This window comes from Girardinichthys multiradiatus, chromosome 12 (assembly GCF_021462225.1).
Source record: "Girardinichthys multiradiatus isolate DD_20200921_A chromosome 12, DD_fGirMul_XY1, whole genome shotgun sequence".
In the NCBI taxonomy this organism is placed as follows: domain Eukaryota; kingdom Metazoa; phylum Chordata; class Actinopteri; order Cyprinodontiformes; family Goodeidae; genus Girardinichthys; species Girardinichthys multiradiatus.
The window spans coordinates 30619024-30633929 of NC_061805.1; the positions used below are offsets into that span (position 1 = coordinate 30619024).

The 14906-nt window shown below is 36.2% G+C and overlaps 1 protein-coding gene and 1 long non-coding RNA gene across 2 annotated transcripts; one reads left to right on the forward strand and one right to left on the reverse strand.

Moving 5' to 3' along the window:
- Positions 1–2179: 2179 nt before the first annotated feature.
- LOC124877410 lies at positions 2180–5229 on the reverse strand. Its single transcript, XR_007040506.1, has 2 exons — positions 4215–5229; positions 2180–2410 (listed from the first exon to the last, which is right to left on the reverse strand). It is a non-coding gene; the product is annotated as an uncharacterized LOC124877410 (long non-coding RNA).
- A 3942-nt stretch (positions 5230–9171) lies between these two features.
- On the forward strand, positions 9172–13971 carry rfk (riboflavin kinase). The gene is made up of 4 exons (XM_047380397.1): positions 9172–9757; positions 11479–11630; positions 12574–12676; positions 12874–13971. The coding sequence occupies exons 1-4, from the start codon at positions 9676–9678 to the stop codon at positions 13044–13046; spliced, it is 510 nt and encodes a 169-aa protein (XP_047236353.1). The 5' UTR covers positions 9172–9675; the 3' UTR covers positions 13047–13971.
- Positions 13972–14906: the final 935 nt, after the last annotated feature.

The window sequence follows — 14906 nt, forward strand, 5'->3', positions numbered from 1 at the left end:
TTAAGTTACCTGTAGCTTTTCTAAAAAACATTTTTACTTTTTCATCTTAGAGTTACAGGGGGTTACAACTGTTAGGGGCAATGTCAGGAAAGGGGCAGTTACGTCTGTTTCTTAGATAACATATCACCTTTGAACTCAAGAAGGGTTTTGGTCTTAAAAACATAGGCAGCTGAAATAGGTAAGACGAATATCAGATTAACAGAAAAAAAAAGAACATCAGTATACTGTTTCCAAGTTACAAATTGACTAGCAATGATGTGTTTGTTTTTTGAATCATGACACTCCATTTTAGGAAAAAGGAATGATAATTTTAGTTACCTGTAGCTTTTCTAAAAACATTTTACTTTTTCATCTTAGAGTTACAGGGTTACAGTTATTCTATATCCCAACTGTTAGGGGCGATGTCAGGAAGGGGCAGTTACGTCTGTTTCTTAGATAACATATCACCTTTGAACTCAAGAAGGGTTTTGGTCTTAAAAACATAGTCTTTGCAGTTGAGAGATAGAGGGGAGTACAAATGTTTCTGTACCTCTTAAAAAATCCAGATTGTCGTCATCCTCAAGCATTGACAGTGGATCAAAAAGGTGGTTTCAGGTTTCCAAGACTTGAGCTATCACCAAAAAAGTAATAGTAAGATCATTTAAACCCTCTAATATGCACTCAAACACAATCTCCTAAAGCAGTATACATTTCAAACTATGGCTCTATTAAATTTAATAGAATATGCATGGTAATCTCTGTTTAACTATAAATGACTTTTTTAAAGAAAATGAAATTGGAGTGCATCAGATTGTTAAAAAATTCTTCAAACTGTAAATAAGATAAATGTATACTATTAATAATGAATATTGTTTTGTACATAGTCCAGATTTATTAATCTATTGCATCACACAAAAGCAGAGGTCATTACAAGTTACTTTATTCTTTTAAATGTTTTTGTTTTATTATTATTGAATGGTTGTTGCATAGTCGTAACCAGGGTCTATTGAAAAGAAAAAACATTATAGTTGTTTTGTAGACAAATTCTTTTTATACACTCAAGCACAATTTTAATCAGTTATCAGTTTTGTATCAGTACAAGGATGTTTTTTTCTATGCTTCAATAGTACTCAGTGCAGAATTCTGTTTTTGCAGTATAATTTTGACAACATTCTGAAGATTCGCATTCTTGTACATAGTATAATTGCAACGACAATCGTTTTGGAAATTCTTTGAAATGCTGTGTGTACTGATTGCTGTCGCTTCATTTAAGAAAAATTGTATCTGCTAAATTTCTATGTCACTGACAATAAACATTTATTTACTTTGTGTATTTTAAACTGGTTTCTTACTCCTGTCATTTTTACATCTTTACAGTAAGTAATCCTCTATATTTAATTTCATTTTGAAACTTTGTTTTGTATAGACACCAACTTTGGTCATGTTGCAGTCACTTTGTAGTGTCATCTATTGTCAAAACAACTTCTGTGCATTTAGAAAGTTGTATACAATTGATTATATTTCATAGAGTGCATAATATTTTGGATCCATGCTTTTGTGTGCATTCTGCTAAGTAAATGCAATAAACAGATTTCTAGAGTTTATTCTTGTTTTTAAACTTGATTTACAATAACTCAATTGACTGTGAGAGTCAGTTGAGGTATTAGTATTTTTTAATGCTATTACAATTTCTTTACACAACTATTTAGCATACACTAAATTGCTAAGCAGATATATTAGAATGCACATGCAGTACTTTTACATAACACACTGGGATTTTAAAAACAAAACAGCAACCCACACATGGCTTAATTCTTCCCTCTCAAACTTTTAAGTTCTAAGGTTTTTCATATTTTGTACATATCTAGTAATTATGGTGTATGTTATTTTTCAAACTTTTTCACTTTGAATTAATATTTGTTTAGTAAAATCAGTGGTCTAACTTTTTTACGATTAAGGTTAGATTTCAATTCAATTCAATTTTATTAATTTTAGGAATATAGCACCAGTTCAGAGCAAATGTCATCTCAAGGCAGATGATAAAACAGAGAGTTCTAAGCATGTAGCTACAGTGGTAAGTAAGGACTCCATATTAACAAGAAAAACCTCTAGTAGAACCATGCTCAGTATAAGTGGCCATCTGCTGTGATTGGCTAGCTTTAGAGGGCAGAAAGTAAACAGAAAAAAAAAGACACAGAAGCACCAGTCCAGGAGTAGTTTATTTGGGAAAGAATACAGCACACACCGTTAGTGACATCACTAATACCATTAGTAGTTCCATCTAAGAAACACAATAAAACAAGAAAGCACTGAGCCAGTAGTAGTATCAATGGGATAAGAAAATTAAGAGTAAATACCTGCAGCAATAGCTCACTGGCATTATCCTTGAAAGAGACAGTTAAAGACAAAATCCCTAGGCAGAGTGTATCTTCTATGAAAACAACAAGAATGAGAACATACACTTTATTAGATTATGACACACAACACAAATACACCACACAAAGGTTTCTATTTACTGCTGCAATTTCTAGTTATGATTAAAGTTCCTTGTCAGGTTAAACACAATTTTGTGGCCTCACACATTTAAGATAATAAAAGGAATAGAAGTGTTGCACATATATTTATTCTGAACTTTTGTTATTTTATTTAGAGAGCACTCACATGTTGCATTTCTAATTTAACAAATAAATATTAAAATCGTTTAGAATTTCTTCCTTTAGGAATTTCTTTCTTTAGGAAGTGGCATAGAGAAACACTTTTAGAATTTTGACATTTTCTTATGAAGAGATGGTAAAAAATATGAGGACAAGTAGAAGGAAAACTGCAGAAACAGAATATCCACATGCTCTTTCTAGTATTTTTTTAAGGAAACATTGAACTAAAGCAGAACCATCTGCTGGAAGAGGTATGGACAGTAGAGGCAGACAAGCCATTTGGGTGCTTTCTACCAAACTGGTTTGTGTGGCTTTAAAAATGTTTTTTATTGTTGGCATTTGCCCTTTGCTTAGCTAGATGAAAGAACAATGAGCAGGTTAATGGAGACCATTAACATATAAAAATATAGTGACAAGCATGTTCATGTTATTTTTACTTGTAACTGTTTTTTTTTTAAGATGAACCTAATAAGCTATTAAAAACAAAAGCAATTCAACATAAATATAATGTCAAATAAACATTGGTATAAGACAAAATTATTGTCTCTTGTCCAACTGCTGTTTATTTCAATGCCACTTACCTCATAGTATATATATGTCAATAAACTGATCTACACTTCAGAGTTGTGCTGATTTCAGTTTAACCTTCTTGCTCATCACCAACATTGGATATTTTGAAACCTTATGAAGTTAATAAATACTACTTGAAAAGGTGTGTGTTACTCTTCTGCAGTGTAGTTTGACATTTTTAATCAAATGTTATAAAAGCCGATAAGTGGTGTTCTCAAACGGCACTTGTGAGTTGCTCAGTAACAAAACCAATTACTATTTCTTAATTCTATTTAGAGTTACCTTCACTGGTATGACAAAAACGTGTTTTTATTATTGAAATGTCATTAGTTCTTGACTAATTCTACAAACACATTCTGAAGTTTCAAATAATTTCTATAAATGAAATATACAACATTTGCTTACAGTTAACTGACTACACACCAGAATCAGGACATCTCTTCATAGCTTATAATGTTAGGCATATGTTGTACGCAGACCATGTCAATTACTATTTTCACTTAATATTAAAAGTTCTAAAAATTACATTAGCTTAGGAATTACCCTAGCTAATCAGCAACATTCACATTTGCCAAGTTATTTCTTCGTAAATAAGAATCATGAAAATGTGTTTTTTCAAAGATATCACACCTTATAATCCCATCACACTATTGAGTATGAGCCTTTTGTTTTTATTGCGTTAGAAGACATGATTCCACAATAAAATAACACTAACCAATCCTCTTCCTTACAGTTGGGCCAAAAATTATTCATATCCTGGAAAGTATAGATGTATATTTTTTTTCATTTAACTGAGAAGTTTGTTTCTCACATAAAAGGAAAAAGGCATCTCTCCAATGACAACAAAATAATTAAAATCTTTATAAAAAAATTGGCATGTTAAAATTTTTTTATGTTCTCAGTGTACATCCACAATGCTGAAAAGGAGTGTTTAAAACGTGGCAGAAGTAGTGGCAGAAGACATTTGGATGTATCCTAAAATCTCTTTAATGGCCTCATGTTTAGATTTACCTATCACGTGAATAGGATCCCACTACGGAGGCGAGAGCTGGTGTAAAGCAGCTGGTCTCCAAGCACTCTTTCTTCTCTGCCCCTCAATGTGTTGCAGTAGCAGGGCTTGTAAAACAAACCAAAAGTGTCTGAACCAATATAATCAGCACCTCTCTGACAGCATTCGTTTTTACTTCACTGTATGGCCATAAAAGTCGCATCTGAATTTGAACACAGCAATAGTGAATGACATCCGTGAATCAGTAATTCTGTGTTTAATTAATCTGTGGTTTCAAGGACTTTGATGTGTGACACAAAAAACGGAATTTTGGAACTGGAATTGAATTTTGGAATAGAAAATGAAAGTTATCAAATGGAATTTTCAATACATAGCAAAGCAATTTTCAAAGCAAACAAATTCAGTTTAAAAGCCAAGGAATTCAGTTTCAAACCATTAAATTCATTTTAATGGTTTGAAACTAGGTAAAAAACTTTTATTTGGTGGAGACTGGACTTTAGCTGTGTGTCAGAGTCAGGGCATGAATCACTTGGTCTATTTTGTTTACTTCTATCTTCGCCAAATGTACCAAGAGTAGGAGAGTTAGCTCGCAGGAGATGAAGTGCTGCCATCAAAACTAAATTTGCCGCTTTTTAAAACCACAGATATCCTTGCGTGCTTTCTAGGTTTTAGCGGCATGGCTTTCTGTCCGCTGTCAGGAGCATGTGTTCACCTCCGTTCGAGTGCACCTAACTCAGTGTGTCAGTGTCACCGTTGGTGACACAGAGTATGATGAGTGTGTTTTCGTCCAGCTTTTGCCATGTTTGGCCATAGAAAGAAGAGTAGTGACAACACAGGGACAGAAATCCTTCACGACGTGATCCAATAAAACGAATGACATTAACTGTTAAACTATTACTACATGCTGTGATCCTCTTGGGGGCACGGCGGTCTGGTTGGTAGGGCGGGGTGCCCCCCTTGAATAGTGGTAGGTGAAACACTGCAGGTGCTTCCACAGATTAGAAGTATTCCGCCGCAGCCGTGCATATTTCATCATAAATATTTCTGCACAGCATTTTGAAATGGAGTTTCGACGAAAATTCAAACTGAAAGACTGGGGTGGTGTTCCAACTACTCATGTCTAGTTCTCTCAATCATACGCATGTCTTGTTTTTTCAGATCATTAGGTGGGTTCAGTTTTCCTTTTCAGCACATTTAATTGACAGCTGTGGGAGATTAATCAGAATGAGGCCATACGGGGTACAAAGGGTGGAGTTGTTTACGTTTTCTGAATTTTTTATTTTTAATAAAGATCATATAAAAAGGGCACCAGACAGCGATCCTTATTATTGCTATTATTTGCTTTATTTTATGTCTTTTATTTATTTTTTCTTATGTTTTTCTGTCCTCGGAAAGAACAGCAATATTAAATTGTCTATAGCTGCTTCATTCAGACTTATTGTTCACCTACTACGAAACTAAGAATAATCATTTTCATCCCATTTTTATCAGATTGGCAGTCAAATCGGACAGAGTCTAGGAGAATGTTAATACCACCACTGGAAGAGGTCAGAAGTGGTTGCTTATTAATAAGCCATCAAAAATAATTTCAGTGTTTGATTCTTTGCAATAATCCTTTTAGCTGTTATGATCCTTTCACTTTTAACTGTATAATAATTCACACCTTTTTTGAAAAAGGTGCACACCCTGGTTTAATTTCCAGTGGTTCTGTCAAGCAGCAATTTTAAGTTCGGCTTACAATAGTGTTTGGAGGGCAATTCTTTTGAAAGCAGTGTTTTTGCCTAGAACACAGGATGTGTTTCCAGAGTTCCTGGTTCTTTGAATGCTATTGTTTTTCCAGTGCAGAGGAAGGAAACTAAAAGGAGTTTCCTTTTAAAGAGGAAGGTGCCCCTTTCCTCTCTGCCGGAGTCCAACATGCAGTTGGGATATAGAATAACTGTAACCCTGTAACTCTAAGATGAAAAAGTAAAATGTTTTTAGAAAAGCTACAGGTAACTTAAATTATCATTCCTTTTTCCTAAAATGGAGTCTCTCATGATTCAAAAACAAACACATCATTGCTAGTCAATTTGTAACTTGGAAACAGTATACTGATGTTCTTTTTTTTTTCTGTTAATCTGATATTCGTCTTACCTATTTTCAGCTGCTTTTCCAGTATGTTGACGCAGAAGCTGAAGGTTTTTCTCGTTCCATCGATGTAGTGAAGCACAATTTTTTTTTATTTACTTTTTTAGGTCTTTTCTATTTTGAACGGATTTAGACTGGCTCATATATTCAACAAATAGGTCCTGCTGTAAAGCAAAAATTAACTTACAATTCTGTCAGGTTACACAGTTCCTTTATTAGGATTTCATGTGATAGGTCAACATTAAGTTGATTATACCTTTAAAAATATAAAAGGATGCATGTCTTTTTTTTGTTGTTTTGTTTTTTAGATGTATTAACGCCTGAAAAAAACATACAGATTATTAATAACACCCTTAAACACACCCCTGTGTGTTTTAATTGGCTCATTTAAGGCCTTCCCCGTAACACCCTTAAACACACCCCTGTGTTTTAATTGACTCATTTAAGGTATCGCCCCTAATGACGACAACCAATCAACATCCACTGTTACGCCCCTTGGACACACCCCCCCTGCCCACATGGCAACCACATGGCGCCCATATGCCCCCCACCGGAAGTCCCGCCCTCACCGGAAGTCCCGCCCACCTGTCAAAATGTTTGATGGAAGGGTGTACTTAAATTCTCTTCCATACATTTGTTTTAATAGAGTTGAGCTCAGGACCATTCCAGAAGTTTATCCATTCCAAAACCAGTCTTGATGTGTGTTTTGGGACCATTGACTGGTTGAAACACCCAGGTGTGTCAAACTTTCAATTATCTTAACCAAACTGTCACCTCCGCTAAAAAAAAAGAAAATTTGTAAGGATTTGTAGGAGTAACCCAGGAATCACCCAGTCAGTCATTTTCTATTGCTTATTCCATAGTGGGTCACGGGGGAGCTGGTGCCTATCTCCAGCAGTCTATGGGCGTGAGGCGGGTTACACCCTAGACAGGTCGCCAGTCCATCGCAGGGCAACACACAAACAACCATGCACACACTCATTCATACACCTACGGGCAATTTAGAGTTACCAATTAACCTAACAGGCATGTCTTTGGACTGTGGGAGGAAGCCAGAGTACCCGGTGAGAACCCATGCATGCACGGGGAGAACATGCAAACTCCATGCAGAAAGACCCCAGGCTGAGAATTGAACCCAGGACCTTCTTGCTGCAAGGCAACAGTGCTACCAACTGCACCACTGTGCAGCCCCACCCAGGATGAAGCTTATCTAAAACTGAAAGCTGCCAAGAGTATCTCTGTCTACAATTAGATAAGCTGTCTACAATAAGGTAAGCTTAACATCAACATAAACTGAGAGACTGCTTAAGAAGAAAGAAGCTTCTCCTTCATTTTTTCTTATAACCATGTGGACAAGCCAATTGTCTTCTAGAGAAAATTGTTTAATATCAGATGTGTCAAAATTTTGCTGTTTGGCCACAATGGCCAGAAGAAATCACTGCAAGGCTTTCAAACCAAAGAACACTGTACCAACTGCCAAGCATGGTGGTGGCACCATCGTGCTGAGTGTCTGTTAGGCTGTTTAACTCTAACAGTTAGTAGATGGTTGAAACTTGGACATGACGGGGTGTGCTTTACTTCGAGGAAAAGTATCCCAAAACTACATGATGTAATCTGCTTTTGACTCTATTTACCCTCATTTACATTCTGCAGAAGAAAGTTAAGTATCTTTAATGTGTCTTATTTGATGTGTTTGAATAACTTTTTATCTGGTAAAAAGGTTTCAGGGAAGATCATAAAGTTAATGTAAGAGCTGGTAGATTTTAGGCATTTAGCTACCCATTTTCGATTTAGGTTACAGTGATGTGAACTGGAGGTTTTGCACATGTTTATGGGGAGGATAAGGCACAAAGAAATTATAAATAAACCAATCAGTAACATAAACCTGATCTTACTCTTGGGTTTACACTGCTGTGGGTCATACATCCTTCATAAAACTGCTATGAAATCTTGTCTGGTGATTGTTTTCATTTTTTAAGAAAGCTCTAAGAAATTGAGATATATTGGGGCTAAAAGCTAAAAAAATATTTTTTTTAAGACAACTGCAAAATTTGTTTCAATGTAGGACATAAAGCAGGTAAATAACCCATAGAAAATTTTGTAAATAAAATGGATTGGTATAGCATCCAGAGTGACATCCTTGTTAAGGGAAATATATATTATTATCAAGGCAGAAGCAGTGACCCCTCAGAACATAAATCAATGAATGAATGGATGAATCAATTAATAAATCAATGAATCAATGGACGAACAAATACTGACACTAGATTTGACTGATGTTATTATAATGCAAAACAACAACAAAACATTTGAATAATACAGGACACAAAACCAACAAATGATCCCAAATTTCAAAATGTATTTATTACATCATCCATCGATGTTAATCACACTGTAAGCATGACATTGACAAACCTGTGTAGGCTGTATTCGTATACAAAACGTGTATCTAGTGCAGTGTTGCGCAGGAAACGATGTAGAGTTACAAAAAAGTAACAAAAAATGCCAGCTAGCAAGGCAATCACTGCAGGGCAGAGGTACTTTCTCACTCACGCATAATTTCTTTCATTTTTGAGTTCGTTTGCCCTCCACTAGGTTACACCACAGTGCAACAATACACCAATGAGGGTTTGGAAAACACTTAACTACCATTCACCGCGTCCTACAAAGTAACAATTGCACATCTCAGCGATACACACATTGTTCGAACCTTTTTAACAATTATCGAAACATTAACAAGAAAATCGGCGGCCTACTTCAATAAAAGACTCGTGTTTGTTTTATTTCCTACAATATCTAAACGCACCACGAGACTCCCTCTGTGGTTACGTGGTCACTGACATCACGCAATGTCAGTGAACGTATGTGACGCAGGGGGTCCAAACACGTTAGACGTGACCGGCTTTTTCTGAGCTTGATCTTTAATTTCACGCAGAGGAGCTGCCGTCCTGAAACAAATACTGTGGTCTTCTGAGTTATTGTACAAACCCCTGTCTTGAATTGATACGGGGTTCCACTCGCTTCAGGAACTGTCTGTAGCTGGTTAGGCTAGTTAGCGTCGCTAGCATAACTGATGAACTTTTACCATCATCTCTGCTTAGTGACTGAGGTTCAACTTTAACCAATTCGAACGAGGCGCATTAGCCGGAAAAACCAATCATACACACAGGCTCTGTTACTAGGGCCTTACTTTAAAATAAATATACACCGGCCTTCTCATAGCAGCGTGTTAGCCGCTAAAACCGCTCTGGTTGAGCAGCCAGACTGACTTCCCTGTGCCGTGTTCGAGGTCATTCTGTGGGCCCGTCTAAAGCAGCTGTTCCCGGGATACAAGCCATGAAGAGCCTCCCATATTTCTGCCGAGGAGAGGTCGTTCGAGGATTTGGAAGAGGAAGCAAAGAACTCGGAATTCCCACAGGTTAGAAACCGGCATCAGTCCCCATGGAGTTTACAGTTTGATATATAACAGTCTACGTAAAAAACGTAAATGTGTGTGTTAACCGATCTTCTTTCAGATTCTCAGACACATGTGGAGGCTGTATATCTTGATGTTATAAGCCAATCTAAGTGGTTCTGTTAATGAGTAATCAATACAGGGTGCGTGAGCGTAATTCACAAAAGTATTATGTATTTACGTAAAAAGAATTATTTTTTACGTAAGTAAATGTGAGTTGCGCAACGAAGCTTGACAGATGCCAAAAGTGCTTCTGTTGACTCAATATGTCCTTGTGTCTCTTTCCATAACAGAAGTTGGGGTTTATGTAACCTAAATTAAACAAAGGAATAGGAGCAGGCAGATACTGAACAAATGAAACACTTTATGATGTTTCATGGGATAAATATGGTAAAATAGCAACTGTTAAGATGTAAAACATTTATTTTCATTTCCCAAAAATCCCTTCACAGGAGCTTTGGGTTTTCATTTGTGGCACAATTTTGGTTGACCATTAAAGCAGTCTGGTGCTGGGAAAAGTTTGATTTACTGTGAGAAATGCACCAATAATTTCCCTTTGGGATTAATAAATTATATTTGAATTGAATTGAATTGAATAAACCTTATCCTGACCGATACAGAATTCCTCTTTCCTCAAAGGTCCAACCAATTAAATATTTCTGTCTAATAATAAGAAATGTCTTAATATATATATATATATATATATATATATATATATATATATATCCTGTATTTCTGTTGTATTTCTTAGTTGCTAGGAAAGTTACTTCTCTTCTCAGTAACTTCTTTTATTTTATCCAAACACAACAACACACACAACAAGCAGCACATGAAGCTGCCTCAAGAACCGGCCAGCTCTCTGATTTCTAGCGTCCCTGAAAACAGGGAGAAATTCATATGGTCAATCATCTTTAAACGACATTCAGAATCTCCACATAAAATGATCTAAAAGAAAACTGATCAGATATTAAATGTATACATTAATCAATGTTACTGAGGTAGTAGCTTTGTATTCAACATAAATTGAAGGAATTATATGTGTTAAGGTATATGTCTCCAAGTTATATCTGACTTTTTTATTATTCTTAAACTGTAGACCACATCTCAACAAATGTGAAAAAATAGTTCAGTGGAGCTAGAGGTTCGAGATATTTGGCTGGAGTTCAAGGCAGCTTTCCAAGTAAGCAGAATGAGCCTGAACCCAACTAGGTGTGGTTGATTAATTGGCTGATAGATACACTTTGTTGTACATTTCAAAAACAAAAAAGTCTTTTTTTATCATTCATTATTATCATTATTATTTTGTTTCTATCCCAGTTTAGAGTTTGTCACAATTGTCCATAAATCCCTCTTTCTAGACATGCTTTAGATTTGTACAAACAAAGCAGATCTACTGTACATCCTTTGAAATCTCTGTCTCCGCAATGATGGTTTAATTCTTTGAAATAATCTTTTAAAATTCATTCCTTCTGTTTTCAAAAATGTAACATAAAAATTCATTAGAAGGTCATTATAATCACGTCCCAATTCAGTTGTGCTGTGGAACGTTTCTTTTAATTACCTGTTGATAATATTCAGTATAATATTATCTGATGCTGCACTGCCTGAGGTCAGAATAGATCTTCTAAAGCAAACCAAATAATGCAGACTTATCTCTACCTCTGTCCTTTCTCTCGGACCTCCAGCCAACTTCCCCGATTCGGTGGTGGACAGTCTTCCAGCAGATGTCACCACAGGAATCTATTATGGCTGGGCTTGTGTCGGGAATAGCGACATCCACAAAATGGTGACGAGCATCGGCTGGAACCCTTACTACAAAAACACAAAGAAGTCTATGGTAAGCACAAGGTGGCTGACTTTTATTGCAGACATGTCAGGAAGATAGCATCTTTACGTTAAACCTGTTGGGTAGCTGATAGATGGCATGTAGGTATTCCCACATAACAAACCATATATTCTCCCCGGAGCATTAAATGTACTTCTTCATTTAAATATTTGAAAACTGGCATGTCTCAGAGTTAACAAAATGAGAACAAAAATTAAAACCCGACCTTCTTTGGTGAATAACTACACACAGGTAGTGGTGGCCTAGTGTTTAGGAAGCTGAATGTTTGCGTCCTGGAGATGTCGCAGCTTCCCCGGTTCGAAACGCGGTGGCAGCGCACTGCTTCCTAAGGGGTTGGTGAAATGCAGAGGACACTTTTTGTTGGAATGTACAATTGCAATGAAAAATAATGGTTATTAATATTAGAACATTTGCACTTTTTGGGTGGTTTATTGGAGTGTAGCAACATGGCTCCGGGTAGTAAAGTCACCGGAGTTTATCCTTGTCTGGATTCAGTTGGGGAGATATGGGTTTGCACCCTATTAAGAATCCCACACACATAAAGGTTAAGGAATTAAACTTATTAAAACTTTTCCATGTGACATCTGAACATTAACTAAAATATTGAGAATATATTGGCCTATTAAAAATGATTTGATGAAAACATAACTGTTAAGTTTAGCTTAACATACAAGCGGACAAATGTTTATATAAGAAAACACTGAGATAGAAAACTGTAACTAAACATATTTTGTTCCAGGACATATACTTTGCACTCAGATGTTTGTTAATCTATTGCACAACTTTTTCCCATGCTAAAGAAAATGCACTACACCTCTAGTCCCTGTTAAACCACCTTCAATCTTATACAGCATTCTTACTAACCAGCTTTGCAGGGTAAACCAGTTTGATAAAGGCCGGCATCTCCTCTATTTCTTTTTTTATTGGTGTCTAGGAGACGCACGTCATTCACAAATTCAAAGAAGACTTTTACGGAGAGATTCTGAGTGTCGTTCTGGTGGGCTACATCCGCTCGGAGAAGAGCTTTCCCTCACTCGGTACGGTGTCATCTAGCTCAGCTAAAGTGTCTATAAACTGGGATGTGAAAGTCCCATTCTTTATCCATTTGTACTCTAGTTAGGGGAAATAATCCAAGAAACATTTCTTCCTCTTTCATCTGCTCTTTATTCATTTTACCTCCTGCTGCACACAACTCCCTGACCCCGTCTGCTTCCCGTCTTATCTTTGCAAACAGAGGACCTCATTGCGGCCATCAACAGCGACATTGAGGAGGCCAAGGTTATGCTGGAGCTGCCAGAGCACAGCAAACTGAAAGAGGACAACTTCTTCACCAGCACGACCGACTCGTCTCCAGCCTCTCCATCATCTGCTGCGTCCACATCTCAGAGCATCATCAACGGTCACTGACAGCTGGCAGAGGCAGCAGCGCTTTGCACTCTGAGCGGAGGAGCACACGTTTCTGGGCACACGCAGGATGCACATCCGTCTTATAAAATCTGTCAGCTGTCACAAAGACAGAAAACTTATACCGTTGTTTTTATTTGCATGTGGTTCTGTGTGAAAGCGCTGTTTACTGACCTATGTGGCCTAATTGCACACAGCCTGTTAAACTGTATATATTCAGAACATATTATTTGGTTCTTCTGTATATTTTGAATCTCATAGAAGAGAGGATTGATAAAAAATCACTGATTTTGATGAAGATGGTGGGTTTTTATTTTTATTTTGTGTAAATGATGATTTAAATGAACTATAAACTCAGCTCGGAAAATTGATGACTCAAGGTAACCTCATTTACTGTGTCAACATTGCAGCATTATTATCCATAAAATGAGACCTCATTAGATAATACTGTGGTACATTAATTATCCATCACTATCAGAACTAGAAGTTGCAAACTTAATTATAGTTCCTGCCGTTTCCTCCTTTTATCTTCATCTGTAGCACAGTCTCTCAAGCTTAAATAACTGCTACCTTGTCTGTCAGAAATCCTACGTTTGATCAGATTTGTAGTTTTAAAAGCAGAAAACAAATATATATTAATACTTACAGACAAGTACTTTAACAACTTGCTGCATTACTTAGTTATGAACTGAAATGCATTTTATCAGTAATGTTATGGAGGTTTTAGCACATTACCCTGCAGGATTTGAATGTCTTGACACTTGGTGTTATCAGAAAAGCTGATTAAGTTAATGAGTAAAAAATAACCACCAAGGTTGAATGACCAAGCACTTATTTTTCCTTTTAGTTGTAGTAAAACATTAATGATTAGGAGAAAATAAATCTTGTGTTTCTGATGTGTAAATACAATAAAAACCTTTTAAGTTTATGAACATGAATTATTTTTTTACATTAGTCATATGTAAAAGTTCTTAAATAGATAAACTATTGCCCATTTTTAACTATTTCAGTTTTATTCTGATATTTTTAAAACCTCTGAAAGAGGATTTTCGTTTGACTGCTCATTTTAAATCTGAGGTAAAAGGAAACCATGGTTGTAAATTTTTTACATCCTCTGTAAAACATGTGATTGCTAAAACCCTACCTCTGTGATTTTTACGTTTAATTATTAAATCAATTAAAGCCTTGTTAAAAGCGGGAAAATAGTTGCTGTGTCTTGAATGTTGCCTTCTTACTTTAGAAGCCATGATGTATTTACCAAATAAATGATGACTTACTGTCTTCCCAAGGAAATAAGGTGTACTGTCCTCCTGTGTAATACAAATATCTGGATCTTTAATCGGATTTCTAATACCCCGAATTCTATAAAGAGTTCCTGTAGAAGCACACGTTAAATTAATCTCACTAGAAAATCTACTAACATTTCTGCTTTTTCTTACAGTATAATTCCTCACAGTTTTGATGCATCAGTTGCCACCAAACATTATCAGTATGATCATAGTAGTCAGAAAAGTGATGAATCTCTCTTCAAATCCGCTGATGAATATTATTAGTCAGATTAACCACACATTGTCTTTGTTGTACCTTTTCCCAAAATGAACACAAGAGTTATAACAATACTTGCAATACCAATCATTAGCATCAGAACAAACCATCTTCCATATAGCTGCATCGTGACCTTGAAGTGGAATGTCCTTTCTTCTGGTACTGAAAGCAAACAGTTTTTTCTCAAAGAAAACAAATTATAAACACAACTTAAAAAACAAAAAATCCTGCTGACTCTCCTGAGTGGCTTCAAGCTGCCCTGTTACCAGTCTGGTACAGGTGGGCGGTCGTAGGAAGTTCCTCTAGAAATATATTTAG

Bases quoted from the DNA above. Each gene is read 5' to 3' on its own strand.
- rfk (XM_047380397.1), top strand. From the start codon at position 9,676: ATGAAGAGCCTCCCATATTTCTGCCGAGGAGAGGTCGTTCGAGGATTT. The intron at 9,758-11,478 runs GTTAGAAACCGG...TCGGACCTCCAG, and splicing joins AGAACTCGGAATTCCCACAG to CCAACTTCCCCGATTCGGTG. The intron at 12,677-12,873 runs GTACGGTGTCAT...CTTTGCAAACAG, and splicing joins GAAGAGCTTTCCCTCACTCG to AGGACCTCATTGCGGCCATC.